The sequence below is a fragment of the Littorina saxatilis genome, linkage group LG12, assembly GCF_037325665.1.
Source record: "Littorina saxatilis isolate snail1 linkage group LG12, US_GU_Lsax_2.0, whole genome shotgun sequence".
In the NCBI taxonomy this organism is placed as follows: Eukaryota; Metazoa; Mollusca; class Gastropoda; order Littorinimorpha; family Littorinidae; genus Littorina; species Littorina saxatilis.
In genome coordinates, this window is record NC_090256.1 from 6,295,394 (window position 1) to 6,315,974 (window position 20,581).

The following is a 20,581-nucleotide window of genomic DNA, read 5'->3' on the forward strand; positions in this document are numbered from 1 at the left end:
CCGCGGAAATCCGCGGAAAAGTCCCACCCCTGATGATATACACACCTGTGAAGAGATGATTTATTTATCACATGGATGGTTTCTCTTACTATATGTAGGATAACTCTGTTTTCAAATGTTCATCATCTGCCTACACATCAACCAACCAATCAATTCACACATCGATCAGTCAATCCATTAACCCCTTCCCTGCCAGCGTGAAAAAGCGCATTTGTATTCCTGTGTGCCGGAGCAAAATTTGACTTTTGAGGGTGTGTTCACTAAAACGTGAATAATTCAGGCATTTGAAGAGATATCTCTTAGATATTTGGCATGTTTTTTTCTAACATCCCTGGCCCCAATTACAAGTGAAATTAGTTTCATTTGGCAGGACAGAAATTTTTAAGTAATTATTTATTCTTTTTTTTTTCCCCGTGATCAAGCATTTTCGGAACATAACAACACACTTGATCACAAAAATGCATGACAAAACACAACAAAAAACTGGTGTAACAAAGGGAAAAACATCAGGTACTCACAAAACTTCTTGGTAATCAACTTCACTGCTATAAGCATCCAAAGTTATAAGGGTTAGCTGTTCATGGTAAGGTAAGTCCGGAATCGCACGTCATACTCCACAGCTGAGACTCAGAAGCAACAAAGTCACAATCCACAGAGCAGGCAAAGTCCACACACTACTTCCAGTATATGAATTTTGTGTGATAATCCACAAAACACTGAGGAAAGCACAAGGCTGCTCTCAAGGTACTGGTCAGCATAAAGGTTTGTTTGGAAGACAAGGTGGTTGATGAGGTCGTCATCAAAAAACAGCTGCATCCAGTCTACTGGTTCAAAATTGTCAACATTGCACTGCATGCCTGGATTGCCTTGAAATTGGATGTCTTGGTTTGGCGCAGTTGCATCAGCATCTGTCCAATTTCTTATCTTATCTTCCTGACGTTGTCTTGGAATTTGTCGGGCACGGCCGCGGCCACGCCCCCTCGCATTACCTCTCCCTCGTTGTCCTCTTCCCACACTGCTTCCTCGACCCCTGCCGCGACCTCTGACCACAGGACATGAAGTTGATGGGCCAGGCATTGGTTCTGCTTCGGCATCACTGCCATCAGTCTCCGACTGATCACTGTCAGTGGCAGATACACTTGGTTCGTAGCTGATATCATTGTCATCATCAATGCCTACCTCGGACAAAAGAGGGTGGTGCTGGTTGAAATCAGTTTCTTCCTCGTCTGATTCGCTGTCACTTCCATCTCTAAGGTCTTCATCATCACTGTCTTGGTCATTTAGGCACTCTTGAAGCACTTCAAGTGCTGAATAGCGCTTGAAAACAGACCTCGTGGTACCCCCACGCCGTCCACCATCCGACATCTTTGTTGACGACTTAACACAGATAACTCCCGAAGTTTCAAAATTCTCCCAAACATCAATATTTGCTATTCATAACGGTCAAAGGGAAGGAACCGTTGGTTCAAGATGTCTAACTGCTCTGCCAACAGTTTTTGCAGTTACCCCCCTTCTTGGGTGGATACAGGACTCTGATGCGTACACCTCGAACGACGTTCGTGGCGGGGCAGACAGGATGCCAAAAAACACCTCGAACGCCGTTCGTGGCAGGGCAGGGAAGGGGTTAATCAATCCAACAATTGTTCATCAGCAAATCAACTTGCCAGTGACAAAAACAAAATTGCATTTCAACCTTTTATTATTTTTTTCTTCTCCACGTATCGAACAAGCTCGTCAAAAACTCAGCACATCATCCATCACTCAAAACACTGAGAATCCACAACATCTTATTTAACTTAATCAGCAAATAGATGAAGGTCTCTATTTTTAAGTAGCATTAAGTCTGGTGTATCTCACAAAGTATGCATCATAAAAACTCCACGTTGAGTCATCACTTGGCAACAGTTCAGCATTGTTTACCACAACCTAACACACAGCACTAATACAACTTTTCTATCATTTTAAATAATGTATAACAGACAAAACTGTAAATTCACAAGTTTTAACTTCCGTGTACTTTACTAAAGAAAATGACTGTTGCATTCTGACTGCAAAAGTTTACTTTGCAAGCTTGATCCTTGAAGACTTCAGCTTTGATTGTTGAATCACCCCCACCCCCTCTCATGTGCTGATCTGCCATGGCAAATGTGTTTCATCCTCTGCAAAATGTAAGATAAAACTGACTGAGTGATTTACCCTATTTGTGTGTGTCCTAAGATGACACCATTCGTTTATTACAGTCACACATTCAAAACCAGAGATAGTCTATCGTATAAAAAAGCACAACATAACCAAAGCAGTCAAAAAATGTGTATCGATCATTCTCTTGTTGCCTATACACCACTGTCATTACAAATCAAACCAAAGCCACTCTGAATTAAGAAGAAACCCAAAAACAAACTAACAACAACAAAAACACAGAAAGGAAAGGAGCAAGACAAAACAGCCTCTATTCGAAAAATCATTACCAGAGAGAGACTCTTACGCAAGGTGAAGCACCCCAAATAACCCAAGATTAAAGAACATTACAACCCAACAATACTGTCGACCTTCTTTCTTAACATTATCAATCTTCACATATGGTGGGTTCTTTTCCATGAACTGTGACAGAACTTCTAAAATGGATCGTGAACAAGTTTTTTAACACTAAGAAGACAATTCTTAACGTGCAAATACAGATTATTAGCACTTCTGCTAAATTAAATGTGTATATGGAGACAGTGTCAGTTTAAATGACTAGTGGATTTTTTAAAAATCTAAAATCTCTGATCTAGAGTCACTGCCGTTAGCAAAAATCACTGCAAGGATTGTAAGAAACAAAGTTCTTACCTTTGCTCTATATATGGACATGACAATGGTTTCTCTGCATGTGATAAATGAAACAAATCAGCTATATCCCTACCGTTACTATTTGCCGGACACACTCTACCTAGGTGGTCATTTTCTTGTCCCCCTTGATGATTTGAAGTCCACCAGAGATGACAATTTATGTTCATAAAGGTCCACAAGGTTTGAACAGATTCGACCGCAGCATTCCTTAACACCAGTCTCTTCTTTTCATTCCAAATTGGTTAGACAGAATAAGAATCATTAACTGCTACAAAGTACATAACCCTTTTCAGCATTAACATTAAATTAGCTTTCCTGTAATCTCTTGATAATTTTCCTCCCCAAAACAAAGCCAATGAATAAAATAAGCACACTTCCCCACCCCAACCTCTTGATTTCATTTGTTGTAATTGAAACAACTAGCTGTTTTATTCCATTTTCTCTATCGTAAAGAAGAAGAAGGAAGTGAGACAAGAAGAAATTAACCATTCTTAGTCATAGGCATGATCTTTAACTCTTACCAGTTCGCTCCCTTACCCATCGTAAGCAAGCTTACGATGCCCCCCCCTGTAGTTTTCCACTGACCAATTATCTAATTATCGAAAAAAAAAAATTGTTATTTTACATTGGATGGGTCGGACAGTGGATAAACTCATATGTTACACTTTATGACAGAAACAAGCTGGGTTTTTGTTTTAAGTTAGTTATAGGAATGCATTATTAGGCACAAAAAAAAAAAAAAGTCTGTTAACGGTAACATAGGCCAATAAAATAGGGTCGGTAGGTCGTGATTTTTTTTTCCCCCCAAAAAAACATATTTTTAAGTTATTTTGCCAAAAAACAAAGACCTTGTTTTTCTCTTTTTTTTCTTTTCAAAAAACCATATTTTTAAGTTATTTAGTCCAAAAATGTTTTTTTTCTCTCCCCAAATGCCAAAAAAAAGTCTAGGGTCGCGGGAAAAAATAAGGTCGGTCGGGATACCGTAAACAGACTATTTTTTTTGTGTGCCTTAGGCATGCTTATGTCATGAAACGTCCAACTTTGAAATTTGGGTGGGGGTATTCAGGTGACAATAACTTTTTTGTTTATCAGCAAAACTCAATAAAACTTTGCTATGTTATGTAAAATGAATGCCAAAACAGACTAGTTAGCAGCATATCTAAAATAACACACAAAAAGTGTCTTCTTTGTGTTTGTCACGTGTTCCAAAAAATGGGCGTACTAATTTCAACAAAAATCATGTTGTCACCCCCATAACATTTTTTACCTTTAAAGATAGCACAATTCTCTTTGCAAATATGAAAAGCTTATTCATTTTCCTTTCTTTTGATATATAACTTTCTATATTTCATTTAGAATATGACCCCAGATAGCCACTCGGCAAGTAGGCACCAACAGCACTGTAAAATATGCCCTAAAACCCCTGAACTGGTAAGAGTTAAACAAGGCAGAGCTACTTGAAATGCAATATAAGAAAACAAAGTAAAGCAAACATTTTTAATCAAATGTGGTCATCGTACTGAAATGTCACAAACTACACCAAAACTACATCAAGGGTATTGTAATTCACACCATCGATTATTCTAAAGGGACCGCAGCCAAGAACATTTTCAAAATAATACATCAACAACCAAAGGCAGCAAAATAATTCAAGCAGGAAAAAAAAAAGTTAAGGGAACATCACAGATCTGCTGATTTTCTTTCACACAAATTCACACCGCCTGGCCTTGTTAACATTTGTATGTTTATTCATGTACTTGACAAATGCCAAATTAAAAAAGTTGCGCACTGAACCATTTCTTTCCAGTTCTGGTTTCAACTGGTGCAGTCCACGAAAACAATTCTCACTTATGCACAACTAACTTTCTTTGTAGTTCTTTCAGCTGTGTCCTGTTGTAATGCTTCTTTCTTTGCATGCATCAGTCTCTCGCCTAATGTAAAGGTAAATAAAATATGATACGACAAAGAAAAAACTTAGGATGAATAAGGGAAAAATTGCACACTGAAAACAAATAAAAATGCAAATGAATAAACAATAAATGAACAAATAACTTTTGCAGGGGTCAATAAACTAAGGCTAAATATTTTCCATATTTCACAGACACCTACATGGGGTATTCAGCAGAACACGAGCTAACATGCAACGCTTGAATTTTCAAGGCTTTTTCTTTACGTATGTTTCTTTGTTTTTTATACTTGCACATTTCAAACATTTTGAATCATTCAATTTATCTCCAAACAACTTAAAAAAATAATTGTCACTCACAATATACAGTACCAGTACACATGCAGTCCACACTTTTTCGCTTGATTCAAAACCTTCATCATTCCATAACTAAGTCTAAATGTATACTTCAACTCAATGTAAAATTTACCACATTCTAAACAGTTTCCAAATCGATTGTTAAGGTTGCGTCAAAACAACTCCATTCTGACACACCTTCAGGATCTTTACCAACCAGACATCAAGTCCGCCTTTGGATAAATGTGCACACATTTTCTATTTTTATGAAAAACAGGGCAGCTGTAAGAAAGATTCCAAACATACCGACCCCACACAATAGTGTTTTTCCAGTAGTGAACGCACACAGGCAGTCTGTTGTAATGCAAAACATGACAGCTGTCTTCAGAAACATTCCACACAAACTGACTTACATGACCCTGCGTCTTCAGCAGTGAGTGGATTCTATTGAAACGGGAAAACAGGACAGCTGTTTTTAGGTAGGATTCCGCAACACACTGAACTCACATAACTGTACATCTCCAGCGGCAAATGCAAGCAGGCATTCTGTTGAAATGAAAAACAGGACAGCTGTCTTCCGATACGATTTTACACATGCTGACCAACACAGTTCCACAGCATTCTCTCTCTTATGTCACCCGACGCATTCACGCCCACACCTTCGCATCGAGAGTCCAGATTCCACACACACACGTTGTTTTTAACTCTCATGGGAATAAAAGAGGTGATGAAGATGAGGATGAAGATACAGTTGACAGTGTCTAGCCATAGCTGATCGTGTCTAGCCGTAGCTCATCATGTCTAGCGAGGACTGTGAGGAGGAGGGACTGCTGCTGGGGATCTTGAGAGAGTCGTTCACGTCTCGCCTGAACACAGACAGGTTTTGGGTGAACCTGCACAACAGAAAAGAAAATACATGTAATATTGTCACTACAGTGAAACCCCCTTTTGCGACCTCCACAAATCTGAGACAATCAGGTCTTACAAAGGAGGGAGTCTTAAAATGGAGATAATAGGGCGGGGATGTAGCTCAGTCGGTAGCGCGCTGGATTTGTATCCAGTTGGCCGCTGTCAGCGTGAGTTCGTCCCCACGTTCGGCGAGAGATTTATTTCTCAGAGTCAACTTTGTGTGCAGACTCTCCTCGGTGTCCGAACACCCCCGTGTGTACACGCAAGCACAAGACCAAGTACGCACGAAAAAGATCCTGTAATCCATGTCAGAGTTCGGTGGGTTATAGAAACACGAAAATACCCAGCATGCTTCCTCCGAAAACGGCGTATGGCTGCCTAAATGGCGGGGTACAAAACGGTCATACACGTAAAATTCCACTCGTGCAAAAAAACCACATGAGTGTACGTGGGAGTTTCAGCCCACGAACGCAGAAGAAGAAGAGATAATATACAGAGGTTATGAACAGAATATCTGGAGAAAAAAAAGTCTTGAAAGAGAGGAAGTGTTAATATGTGGGTCTTGAAACAGGGGTTCCACTGTCATATTTATAACAAGACCTTAACCCCTTGACTGCCTGCTACGTGTGTCACTCGTAGGTACACTTGATATCCCGGACGCATATCTACGAGTCATATTCGTACTCAGCGCGTCGTTGGTTTATGAGAAGCACACACACGATTAAAGGGAGGCAAGTGCTCCCAGTGTTGGAAGAAACACTGGGGAGGAGTTGCACACCTTTAACAATCTGGTTTCAGTTTATTTTTCCGCAAATTGAACGTGATTTCTTGAGATTACCAAAACAAAGTTATCAATGCGACCAAAGATGGCGGACCTCGGTGGATGTTCGAATTCTGGTGGAAGAAAACGGCCCTTCCAGCGCTTATCAGCTCTAGAAGTTTTGAATGAGATTATGAACGATGATGACAGTGTTGATGGGGATCTATATGATGATGGAGAGTCTTCAGGTTCGAGTGACGAAGATGAAAGAAGTGGTCACCATCCTCTTGTTGTGAGAAACGTGGTAGGTGCATCAGGTGATGGAGATTTTATACCAGGCTTGTGTCTGTCCGAGTGCTTCAGGGCCTACCACACAAAGTTTGTGTTCTGGCAGTGACTTGGTGAGTAAACAGCTAATGTAAACCTCCCATCTTTTTGTCTTGGACATAATGTGACATATGAAAACGCTGATTTTCATACACAATGCACACGCTTTCAAGCACAATGCACACGCTTTCAAGCACAATGCACACGCTTTCAAGCAGAATCACACTTTTAGTAATGTGTTAATTTTATTTTATTTTATTTTCTAAAAGTTACATATCTGATGAACATTTGTGTAAAATTTGACATCTCTAATTCAAAAAATAAAAAAGTTATAGCACTTTTAGTAACAGTATACTGTGTTATGACTTTCGTCCCTGGCAAATAGAATGCAGCAAATGAAAAAAATCGCGGCAGTCAACTGCTAATGTATCGATTGGACATAAGATTTCCCTTCTTTGAGCCATGTGACGTCAGAGGCCTACAAAACTTCATATTTGGGCGTTTCAGGTTGACCGAAACTTCAAAGTAACTACAAAACACACGTCATGTGTTTGATTGCATGTGTGTGTGCTGTTCAATCGTCAAAACAACAACAAAGTCAGTACATGACGTGTGTTTTGTAGTTCCTTTGAAGTTTCGGTCAACCTGAAACACCCAAATATGAAGCTTTTGTGTTTGATTGCATACGTGTGTGTGTGCTCGTTCAATCGTCAAAACAACAACAAAGTCAGTACCTGAAAGGAATTCGATCGATACATAAATGTTATTTGCGTTTTTGACCAAAATATAACATTTTACACAGATCGAGACAGTCATTGTTCACCTCGACAACAAAATGTCATATTTTGGTCAAAAACGCAAATAACGTATAATACAGTGATACCTCCCTTTTGCGACCTTTAAAAATCTGAGAAAATAAGGTCTTACAATGGGGGTAAATATACAGAGATAATGAACAGAATAAATTATCTGAAAACATAAAGTATGAAAAGAGTGGAAGTCTTTAAATGGGGGTGTTCCACTGCAACACAATTAGCAGATAATCAACAGAATATAATTGCCACAGACTACTGCTACTTCTACCTTCCCTCCTTCAATGTTCCTCCCAATGTTAAAGGAAGCCAGCCATAGCATGAATTGTACGCTCACCTGTCCCTGTTCTTGGTGAGGAGCGACCTCTCAATGGCCTCCATGAGATTCTGAAAGCACTGGGCCATCGTCTCCTGCTTCTCCGCTGGCTGAGAGGAGATTATGTTCTCCCTCAGTTTGTTGAAATACTGAAATATTCACAAAAAAAGCTGGTCAATATTTCTTTGTGGTTTAGAAATGTGTAATGCATGGAATGGGTGTACATTTACATGCATACATATATACACACTCACACACGCACATTGTGTACCACATTATATGCCATCACACACATGTGCACAGTCCAGGTGTATACAATTTACAACACACACAAACACACACTAACATACACACACACACTAACATACACACACACACACACACACACACACACTCTCTGCTCCACATAGCATCTGTTCAGCAATGAATTGTCTGTTTAACATATCATCCGTTGGCGTAACACCGGTTCGGCAAATCGTCCATCAACATAACATCAGGCCACAGTCGTCTCACTTTCACCTATAGGCACCAACCTACGCGCCCCAAAAGGGCGACAACATTTTGCCTTCACCCGATCTGAAAATCACAACACAAAACCAGCCTCACATCTTCGTTGAGCAGGATGAGGCCGAGCAGGGGCCGGGACATGGACCACTGGTTGCGGCAGTCCTCGAACATGATGATGTTGAGGACGGTGGACAGCATCTGCTGCAGGATCTCCGGGTGGACCTCCAGGATGCGCAGGAAAGCCTCGTTGTTGACCATGCGATGCGGACCGCTCTTCTTCTTCTTGCTGGTCAGGCAGCGGAACAGAAAGGTGATGATGTTGTCCAGCGTTGCACAGCACCCTGTGCACACCATCGTATCTGGAACAACACACAATGGAGGTTTGTCAGTGTTCCAAATCAAGTCAAATCAGAGGTATACAGATTGAGAGGTACAGTGGAGTCCGGGTACAACGAATCTCAAGGGAGATACATTTTAGTTCGTTATATCAGTAATTCACTGTAGAGTTTTCAACCCTAAATGGTCTCAAGACAAGTTTTCCCAATCACCTTCAAATGATCGTCCCATCGATCTTTCCTTGGAGAGTACAATCTCTGCATGTTTTCAACAGCTTCATAATATAATCCATAGAGAGAGGCAAACTAACAGCGGGAGGTGCATGAAAAGCGTCAGTTTTCACGATAAAACTTTGACTCGCTCATTCACGGGATATAACTGCACTCCGGACTGTCCACAGTGTTGAGTAATTTAAGAGACTTCACTGCCTGAGGAGAGTAATTGATTCAAACGAACGCGTGGTTCTATATCGCGTCACTCGGTCACGGATCGGAGAAAACAAAAAAACAGTTCCAGATTTCGAAACCATGTTCGTCAGCCATTGTTTTTAGCAAGACAGACCACATGTGCACGAGCTTCGCTGACGTACATCGCAAAATGTCATGACGTTACCACAACTTTCGGTTTTGGTTCGATCTGTTCCGTGCACCTCCCGCTGTTAGTTTGTTCAGAGTTCGCTCATCACGCGATATGCACTTGTGTTTGTGCATTTTTGTGTATTTTTGTCTTTGGAGACAAACATTGACATCAGTTTGTTGTAGCCTTGTGACTTTTAGAGACAAAACGGCTCTGGGGCGATGAAAACGTGTTTGTTAAAAGAGGGGTTCGTTATGCAAATGAGTTCAAAAGGTTTGATGTAGCCGCAAAGTAATAAGTAAGAAATAGAAGGCTGTCTGCCGGGAAATCAATGGCAGTTTGTTAAAAGAGGGATTTCGTTATACCCAGGTTCGTTATAGCTGGACTCCACTGTATACAGTGTAACCCCCTTTTTAAGGCCTCCAAAAATCTGCCAAAATCAGGTCTTTAAAGGTGGTCGTCTACATTTTTGCTTTTGTTCAATAATCTTATGGTTAGATTTCGCTAAAAAGTTATGTCAGATGATGAATGAACCATGGGGAAAAAAGTTATAGAAAAAACATATATGTAAAAACAGATTTTATTTTTGGGTAGCGTGACTCACGCTTCCAATATTTTGTTTTCTGTTTGCTGAGAACATGTGCTTTTCCTAAAAAATACTGACCAATCAAATTCATGTCACTATGCTTATGGCCACGCCCAAACAAGTGCAGCAACAGTTTGACACTGGAGCGCTGTCCACGCTTTCTTTTAAACGCACGAAATGCACGGGATTTGAGAGGAGTTTTGCGCTTGGCATTTTCCAAATAAGGATATCCTACTATGAGTACTACGCTGGAATACTACAATGAATTTTCAAACGGTTACACTGGTTTCGTCTTTCCTGATCGAAAGGGGGTGTATTGTTGATATTTGTAGATAATAGACTCTGCATTTTAATGGTCAAATGGCGATTTTGGTATAAAAATGTAGACAAGGACCTTTAAAAGGAGGGAGTCTTAAAATGGGGGTAAATTTACACAGGTTATGAATAGAAAGTCCAAAAAAACAGGGTCTTAAAAAGGAGGAAGTTTTGAATTGGGGGGGGGGGGGGGGGTACCACTGTAGTACAAGGTACCAATACCTCCTGATGGCAAACATCTGACAATAGTTGAGGAAAGAGGTATAGGAACATACAAAAATTGTTTCCTTCTTTGCTGACTCCGACCTTCACAGATGAAAAATACAGCAACTTGGAACAAACCAGGTCTACCAAATATTCATCTCGAACAAAATAAGAAACACGCCACACCAAAACAACCAAGCTTTTAGAGATTTTGGGAACGCGGAACAAAACAGGTCTGAAAATGATTCATCTCCAATATAAAGAGAAACCACCATTGTCTTAAATAACCAAGCCTGCAGACATGCTTGCGACTTGGAACAAACCAGGTTGACAAAAATGTCATTGCCTACAAACCAAGCCAGCCATACCCAAAGCAACCAAGCCTTTCAAAATATTGGGATCTTGTGATAAACCAGGCCTACAACATTTTTATCTCAGATAAAACACAAAGACAGGCGTTCTAAATGCAAGCATGCTTTCGTAGATGACAGGGGTGGGAGCAAACAATCTGAGCTATACTGAAAATTATTTTTTTTGCTGCAAACTAAACACCAGGCTGAGCCCACTGCTGACGTTTTGCGAAGCCATTTTCTAAATGGGCGATTTAAATCGTCCCCCAAGTTCATCCAGTCGTTCCTCCACTTGTTTTATGTAAGCTCTGGTCGATCTTTTGTGTCTTCGACTCATCGGTAATTAGCTCCATCTTAATAAGTAAACCCAGCTCGCGATGTCTAGGTTTCATTCGAGACAAAAATGGCGGACGGCATGTTATTTCCGGAAGTATCTTCAGTATTATGGATCGGAAATTGCACGAACCGAAACATGGAAACCGATATAGACGCGATTAGGATTCAGGGTTTTTTCCTCACTTTTTTTGTTGTTGTTGTTGAAAATTTTGCTATTCGGAATTCCGTAATTATACGGAACTACAGCAGTCCCTCTCATGAATGGACACCCTTGGGCCATAGCAAAACTGTCCGTACATTGCAGGCGTCCGGTCACGGGAGGGGTGACAACACCACCCCCTCCCTCACACAGACACACAAACAGGATTGAGTCTATGCTAATCACTTCTTGTGGCTACTAAACAATAACAATAAACTCCTAATACTTCTTTAAATGTTCTGTAAAAATGATTTGCATGAAAAGTGTTGAAAAGAAGATAAAATAAATCCTCACGGCAATGAACACATGCACTCACCATGCACTGACATACGAAAGCAGCCACACAAACACAGCACAGAGGAGCGTGTGCAGATGCTTTGCAAGAATAAGCTTGAAAACCAGTTTGAATAAATAGCAGCAGATAGAGCTGCATGTCATAATCATGTAATTTATTTTCTTCTTGTCTGGCTTTATTGACTGCATGCTGATCATGTGGCATGGCAGTGACTTTTCACTCTTCAGTCGGAAATACACTGTACATAACACAGCTCCCACTCTCCCTCACTAATGCCTACCCCAAGCCGTGACAACTGATGCTTGGAAATTGTGTGGAAGAGTACACCTCTCTATTTCTCTCCAATGCTCTTCCTGCTGACATGCAGTGACACCGGACACCCCACAGAGTTTAGCCAGCTACCCCTCCCCCCCCCCCCCCTCCCTCTCTCTCACTCCCTCCAGCCATTTACTGTTTGGGGCTGTGGCCAGAGAGGCCAGCTGCACTGTTCATTCAGAGCAAAACCAGTTGACTGTGTCGTAACTTTTGACAAAGCAAGACAACTGAAGGGTTCACAGATTAGGCAACCAACTCACTGGTCAAGGCTGAGGGGAAACAAGAGTATCTTGTCAATGAAAGAGGTTACACACAGACACACGATGCTGAGAACTGTGGCCGGTTTTTCACTCTCTTTCGCTCAGGACCTTCATCGACTGTGGTTTCTGTTGTTTCATTTTTTTTCATTTTCATTACTTTATTGTCCCATCGCTGGGAAATTCGGGTCGCTTCCTCCCAGTGGAAAGCTAGCAGCAACGGAGTCGCGCTACCCAGGTGTCGGCGTATTTAGGTGTATTCAGCCACCTGCACTTATGGCAGAATGACCAAGGTCTTTTACGTGCCATTGTGATGACACGGGGGTGGGACATGGCTTCCGTCTCTGGGTCTGCACATAAAGTTGACCTGTGTCCGTCCAGGCCCGAATTCGAACCTGCGACCTTTCGATCACAAGTCCAGTGCTCTACCAACTGAGCTACTGGGCCAACAGACAAGAATAAAGAGCACAGTGCAGTTTCATGTTGGCATCTTCGCATGTACTCCACTCCTGACCAAAACTACCCCTCCTCCTGATGGGTACATGTGCACTCTAGTTATCAGTGACTGTCATCACGCCATTGCGGCTGTGATCTTTGTACCAAGAGCCGGACTGCTCTGTTATCGATTTTGTTGTGGTGAAAATTTGACGATGGTCTGTCCGTACATTGGAGGTATGACCTGCTGTTGGGACCGAAAATGAGTGTCCGCGTCCACGTTTTGATGGTGTCCGTTTAAGGGGGGGCAAATAGAGAAGGAAAACACTCCGTGCCAAGCAAATGTGTCCGTACATGTCAGGTGTCCGCTCAAGCCGGGGGCCGTACATTGCAGGGACTGCTGTACCCCCACCCCTGAGATGATGAGAACTTCAGGCACACCAGGTCTACATTTTTTTTTAATCTCAGATAAAACACAAAGACAGGGCACCTTAACGCAAGCATGCCTTCGTAGATGGTGAGAATTTCAGACACACCAGGTCTACACAATGTTCACTTCCAACATGATGAGAAGCAAGTGGTACCTAAAGCGACCAAGCCTTCAGAGATGGTGGAGAGGATGTAGAGGAAGACTTGCGGCTCCAGACTGGACATAAACGTCATGTGGTCCTGTGCTAAGCACTCCAGCAGTCCGTAGTAATTCTGACTCAGTTTGGGATAGTCCTGCACATGACACACATATGTTGAAAGCACTGCTAAGATGTTTAGGTGTGTTTCCAAAACAAAAAGACACTTACTAGTCCAATAACGCTTAATCAATACTGCGGTGCTACACATACCAGTAGTCAAAGATTTGAATTTAGCAAAATAAAGGTTGTTTTTCTCTTTTTATTTCACCAAAAAATAAGCCAACATCCTAAACACTCACAAATAAGGTCGCACAACTAATCTGTAGATTCTTTGTGAGCGTCTTTAATTTCATTGCAGCTTACAACTATCATGTCATCTCTTGATTTGTGTGCTTGTTTTTGCCACATCATTGACACAACACCACAAAATCAATAACCCTGTATTTGATACTTTTCCACATGTTATTTGTATCGAGCCTCCAGCCTAATGTAACTATCATCTCCTTCATCAATGAACTAGAAGTGTCAAAGACTTACCAGGAGGTCATTCTGGGGAATGGACAGCAACAACTTGACAAACATGTAACTATCATCTCCGTCATCAATGAACTAGAAGTCTCAAAGACTTACCAGGAGGTCACTCTGAGGAATGGACAGCAACAGCTTGACAAACATGTAACTATCATCTCCTTCATCAATGAACTAGAAGTCTCAAAGACTTACCAGGAGGTCACTCTGAGGAATGGACAGCAACAGCTTGACAAACATGTAACTATCATCTCCTTCATCAATGAACTAGAAGTCTCAAAGACTTACCAGGAGGTCACTCTGGGGAATGGACAGCAACAACTTGACAAACATGCCCAGCACGTTGTCCAGCGCCGTGTCGCCGTAAAGATGAAAGACCCCAAAGTTGACGTAGTTGCCACACAATGCTGCCTTTAGCATGGCGAAACACACTGAGATGCCTTTTAATGTACGCAACAGTTTAAGGGAAATAGCAAACATCACAGGTTCATCTCCTCTAAAGTTGGGGTGTGCTTGCATACGCAGGGAATTTCTGATAATGTTACACTTACATCCTAAGCAGAAATTCTAAATATAGAGGAAACAAAGAGAAGATGCTCCAGTGATGTACATTTTTCTAGCAGCCTTTAGGACAATTGTCCTGAAGACTGAAAATCAATAGGACACAGTGTCCTGAGATTGCAATTTTAATAGGACAAAAACACGACTCGTAAAAAGATTTTTCAGTTTAAATTCTTCCACCCTCCGCGACTGTCATGACTAGATACTCAAAGGATTGAATCACATTTCAAAGTTATTTGAACAGTTGTCGGTTTTTTTTCACTGCCCATCTGTCGACAATGTTTTTCAGGTAGGCATCTGACCGTTCTGCGGGTCCCTCAAGTTTTGCTTTCAGGATCATGTCCTGGGTTTTGACACACAATCGGTTTCTTCGAGCCGTACACACCAAGTTCTGTGCACTGAATCCTCTCTCAACGATTTATTGCTGAGCCAATGAATGCACTCGAGGCACCATATGGGTTCGGTTTTCTTTTTTTCTTCTTGATCCAACTTGAGGATAAATTAATTCAAAGAATCAGATCCCATATGGTGCCTCGTTCACTCAACAAACTGGTCACACGCAGTGCATACTTTCGCTTGGCAAAACCGAAACCAGCTTTCCTCACGCAGTGTTTACTTTCGCTTGGCAAAACCGAAACAAGCTTTCCTCAGTCTTGAAAATTGAACAGTCCGCATGTCCGCTTCATTGTCAAAAACGATCCTACCCTTGACCACTTCTTCTGTAGGTTAATTGGACCTGTGTCCTGCTCGGGTTAAAGCTATAGGTCCTGGGGAAATTGGATCGGTCAGAGACCGGAGACCGACTAAAATGTACATCACTGATGCTCATCAATCATTTCCGAAACGGAAAAGTGTAAATAAGGATGATGCATGTGTGCATAGACACGCCAAGTATTCAAGAAATCATCTTCAATCTTCAAAATAACAGTCAAAGGAGATAAATAAATTTCAAAAGAAGACACCCAAACAACACTTCTCATAATAGATGTGCATGCTTTGCTTTGCTGGCATTATGCAACATTTTGGGGGACGTTCTATGCAAAAACATAAAATTCACTATCGACATAAAAGGATATTTCATAGGGTATAGCTGCTCCTTGGGAATGTCACCAACAGTTAATATCCGTGAACCTGGAAGGAACAAAACTCAAGTTAATCATAAGCTCTTCAAAAGCATAAAGCAAAATTCAGTTCACCCATCCTTGTCATATTGGACAATTTCTAAATTGTTATTCAGAAAAACTAATCAGAATTTGAAAGTTAGTTATTTGTTACCAGGAAAGACAATTCAAAATAATAAAGCATCTTCAGATTACTTCTTTGGTAGGGCTTCTGTTACAGTTCTCTTTAAACAAAAAATAAGCGCTGAAAATCATTGTAGATGGTAGGGACTTAAAACGAAGAATGATCAAAAGGACTGAACAATGTACAATCCTATAGCCGTCATACAACTCACCATAACTACTAATCATTTTACTAATTTCTCTGAACAGTAGGATCCCATTGGGTGATGAAACATCAAACTGTAACCTCTGAGACCTGCAACGCAAACAGAATTTTTTTATTTTGGCTGATACGACTAATCACCTTCACTCACACATGAAAGTCAGAAGCAACAGACTCACACATGACAGTCAGAAGCAACAGACTCACACATGAAAGACAGAAGCAACAGACTCACACATGAAAGACAGAAGCAACAGACTCACACATGAAAGTCAGAAGCAACAGACTCACACATGAAAGTCAGAAGCAACAGACTCACACATGAAAGTCAGAAGCAACAGACTCACACATGAAAGTCAGAAGCAACAGACTCACACATGAAAGTCAGAAGCAACAGACTCACACATGAAAGTCAGAAGCAACAGACTCACACATGAAAGTCAGAAGCAACAGACTCACACATGCAAACAAATGCACTCCCACATGAGCACAAAACCCAACACACAAACCCGCAAGTCATCAGGTCTTTTTGCTTAATTATAAGTATGCTATGCTTTGATGAGCAACATAGTCACTTCAATCTATCAGTTTCAATCAGCCCCTGAAATCACAGTCTCCCTTGAAAAAAGCAACAGAGAGGGTAATTCACTGGCTGAGCATTGGACTTAATTGTACCCAAATCAGAAAGCCTACTACAAGTCCCCCCCCCCCCCCCCCCATTTAACTTTTGTTTCTATTCTCCACCCAGTCACTAAACGTTTCAGTACAAATCCAGTTAAATAGCCGGATCTGATTAAGCACCATCTCACAAAGCCACGCTGATCAGCTCACTTAAACGCTGATAAGAATCAAATAAAATTGCACCACTTATTTTGTGTCAAATGTACTATAATTTCCTCTGTGACGTTGATTTGGAGTCTTGTGCCTCTCTCTGGAATAAAACAAAGGGCAACAATGGAAGTACACATTCAGCAAAGTTCACTCTGTGTAAGGATGCTGCGCGAGGACATTTCAACGTCTTCAAGCATGGGGGCTTTGTGGGGGCCAAATGCTCCGCCTTAATTGTTCCCGCTCTTGCTTCAGACCTGTATTTTCCCCCACAAACTGCATGCCGGAAATCCTCACAAAAAGCCAGAGCTCTAGCTTCCGGCATAGTCACATGCGACAGTCATAATAAATTCATAATGAGTGGTGAATGACTGGCTGCAGCTACGTAAGTAAAATCCTGTAACTGACAGACGTAAGCAGATGAGAGATGTACCTGTTTTGAGCAAGTTCCGCCATGAGTTTGAGGATGGGGGTGGTGACAGCAGGGTCGTGACACCACAGCTCCACAGCTCGCTGCAACACTGGCGTATACGTTGGGTAACTGTTCATGGCAGTTAAGGGAAGACACGGCACCTCAATTTTCACTAAAATCATGATTTTTGTGATGTTGTGATTATGCCTGATTTTGACTCATGAACACCCCTTCTAACAGCTCCAAACACTATTTTGCTCTAAAACTGGTGCCAAATGTATGAATTTAGCCAATACAAATGTGTACCGAAGCTTGTTGGCGTTTATTTTGTGCAATATTTGCTAAAATAACCTTTTTTTGACACTTTACAACACCACAATTCGCTCGAGGAATCGCCTCGCGTAGCAGACGAAAGAAAAGCCCGAAGTTTCCCGAACCGTTTCAACGAACTGACGTCACTGCCGGAAACTGCCATAAACGGCTTCGCGCGGTTTTTCCAATGCAGACGACGATACGAAAAATTCCAAATAAGGGAGAAGCCTACTACGACTTGAAGATTAACCAATCAGAAAACCGGCATGCTTTTGTATGAATGGCATTCCTACCCACAATGCAACAGTTTCGTTCCCACAATGCAATGCGGTTTCCTCTTGTCGATGATGTCAACAAACACAAAAAAGCAAAAGTTGAACATCGAGTGAGCGTAGAAAAAGTTGTTTGCCATCGCTATTTTTGTGTTCTGATAGTGAATTTTGTATCAGACTGACTGTAAAATGCCAAGAGCAAAGGGAGGGAAGAGGAGACTGCAAGCGGTAAAAGCAGCAGCGGTCAAAAAGACGAAGCAAGTCGAGCGATAGGGGACTGTCGAAATGCAGCGACCCGCAGTCGAAGTGTGCGTTTCGAAGAAAACATGAGGCTATGAATGCTGACGAAGATCTTGCCGACGAACGCATGTGTTACAGCTTACTCGACTACCGACTGATCTTACATGTCCCGTATGCAAGGAGACTGGTCTCTCGATAACTGTGAGTGAAGGAGAAAACGCTGGCTTCGCCTCTCAGCTGCTACTGACGTGCGATGGTTGTGGCGATTATGAGAAAAAGGAGTTGTCATCACCTCGAATGCAGGACAGTGATAGCAAAAACATTGCTTTTGAAGTAAATCCAATGATGGTACTGTTCAGTCACGAGGTGGGAGGGAGCTACGCTGTTCTAGAGACTTTCAGTGCAGTGGTGGGAATACCAGCCATGCATCTGAAAACCTACCAGCGACATGACAAGAAAGTGACAGGTTGGTGCCTTGCTGTACTCTCTTTATTCAACTTACTTGCTCACTGTGGAAAATAATTTTTTGTATAAGATGAAAAAATATCCACTGGTTGAGAGTTTATTTACTTCATTGTTTATTTCATGTAAGAACTAAGCTATGTAAACAAACTTTTTCAGAGAAAAGTAGAAGTATCTTTATAATAAAAAGACCAAACAATACTGTAATGTAAAGATCTTTCTGTTCTGTCGTCTGTCTTCTTCTTTGTTCTGTGTTTTGTGCCTGAGGAAAACTCTAGAATGGTCGAAAGTTTGTTACATTTGTCAAACATGTGAGTAAAGTATTTTGGGGTATTTTTATTTTTCGCTCTCTCACGCGCAGTCACCATTGTTCTGCTATCTTTGTTATGTAACCAGTATTGGTATTAATACTTGTAGTAGTAGTAGAATTTCTCTCTAAGTTATAAAAGTGTGTAAACCCTACTTAGGTTTGAAATGAAGAGTAATTGTTGTGCCCCCGCTTTTAGTTTGAACCTGTCGATATATGTACATGTATTTATGGGATGTATTTATGTGTTTCTAGCTGCTGAAGTGGAAGCTGGGTCCGCCATGCTGACGCTGCTGCTGCTGTCAATGCCCGTCGGCGCCAAAAAGGAGTATGCGGGACAGCGTCGTGTGAATGTTCGGGCTGAGGAAGCACGAGATGGCAATGTGTATGGAGGGCTAGGGGGAGAACATTGAACATTACACTACATCAGGATGACCAGGGACAACAGTGATCAGGATGTTGTGTGTGTTCAGTGACTGGAAGAAAGGACATTTTTTTCTTCATAAATCACATCAGTGTCTTTTGGTGACTGTATTTCGTACAGGAGTTGTTCTACAAAGCTGTGTACCAGGAGAGGGTCATGACTTTAGAGTTAGATTTAGGAATGTTTCTCTTGCTTCTCGAATGATATAATTATAAGGATATCAACACACTGCAAATTGACCAAAGAGATAATGATAATAAAATCAAGAAGATTGTTAGGTTGGTTAGTGTTTTGTATAAAAGCAAACACAGTAAATGACGTCAAAAATTGCGTTTTTTTGTGACATGCTTAGCCTACATCTTGTTTTTAAGTATCCGTGTGGCTGCTAATGAAATGCAACCATGAACCCTCCCCCCCCCCCCCCCCCCCCCCCCCGATATACATCTTCGTTGTGTTTTGTGCTAATGTTACATATAATTATGCACTTAGCTGTTTTCCCCTACTCATTTGGAATGTTAAATAACGATTTCCTACATAACATTTGGTTTAAAATTTGGGTTGTTTAATAATTTCTACGTAACATTTGGTTTATAAAACCAACCGTGAACTACGTGAACACGAATATATGCGACTCGGTATTTTATCAGGCACTACTGATGTGTAGTGAATGCGTAAGAATGTGCGCCTTGTCAATTCGATTCGATTTGAATGTGATTTTGCCTTTCGCGGGTCGCCACTAAGCTTCGTTTATATTTTTTCTTGTTACGCTGGATTGTTAAAAATTACATTTGTCACTTAGCAGCGCATGAAACTTGGTGTTTCTTTTGCATGTAATGTTCTTCAACATCGCTGAAAGGTTTTTCCATGAAAAAAATTCTGTCAACTTTTTGAACTCAGCAGGCGTGGAGCGTTTTATGAGTCGTTACCAATGAGGGACGAATGTTACGTAGGCAACCTTTCGCGACTCTTCGCTCTAAAAGTGAATATTTTTCCAAACGTTCGACGGGGCGGGGATATAGCTCAGTTGGTAGCGCGCTGGATTTGTATTCAGTTGGCCGCTGTCAGCGTGAGTTCGATCCCAGGTTCGGCGGAAATTTATTTCAGAGTCAACTTTGTGTGCAGACTCTCTTCGGTGTCCGAACTCCCTCCCCCCCCCCCCCCCCCCCCCCCCCCCCCCGTGTACACTACATTGGGTGTGCACGTTAAAGATCCCACGATTGACAAAAGGGTCTTTCCTGGCAAAATTGCTTTGGC

General features: G+C 41.5%; 2 protein-coding genes across 2 annotated transcripts in view; one reads left to right on the forward strand and one right to left on the reverse strand.

Annotated features, from left to right (window-relative positions):
- Nucleotides 1–1,681: 1,681 nt before the first annotated feature.
- The window catches only part of LOC138981141 (exportin-7-like), a 45,342-nt gene continuing 26,442 nt past the window's right edge, over nucleotides 1,682–20,581 (reverse strand). The window contains exons 22-29 of the mRNA XM_070353979.1: nucleotides 17,332–17,439; nucleotides 16,081–16,163; nucleotides 15,699–15,755; nucleotides 14,352–14,509; nucleotides 13,491–13,629; nucleotides 8,802–9,061; nucleotides 8,217–8,344; nucleotides 1,682–5,964 (exon numbers count right to left, since the gene is read on the reverse strand). Coding sequence (XP_070210080.1) covers nucleotides 5,853–5,964; nucleotides 8,217–8,344; nucleotides 8,802–9,061; nucleotides 13,491–13,629; nucleotides 14,352–14,509; nucleotides 15,699–15,755; nucleotides 16,081–16,163; nucleotides 17,332–17,439 — 1,045 coding nt within the window. The 3' untranslated portion in view covers nucleotides 1,682–5,852. The remainder of the gene's footprint in view (nucleotides 5,965–8,216; nucleotides 8,345–8,801; nucleotides 9,062–13,490; nucleotides 13,630–14,351; nucleotides 14,510–15,698; nucleotides 15,756–16,080; nucleotides 16,164–17,331; nucleotides 17,440–20,581) is intronic.
- On the forward strand, nucleotides 17,867–19,770 carry LOC138981142 (uncharacterized). Its single transcript, XM_070353980.1, has 2 exons — nucleotides 17,867–18,600; nucleotides 19,159–19,770. The coding sequence occupies exons 1-2, from the start codon at nucleotides 18,432–18,434 to the stop codon at nucleotides 19,314–19,316; spliced, it is 327 nt and encodes a 108-aa protein (XP_070210081.1). The 5' UTR covers nucleotides 17,867–18,431; the 3' UTR covers nucleotides 19,317–19,770.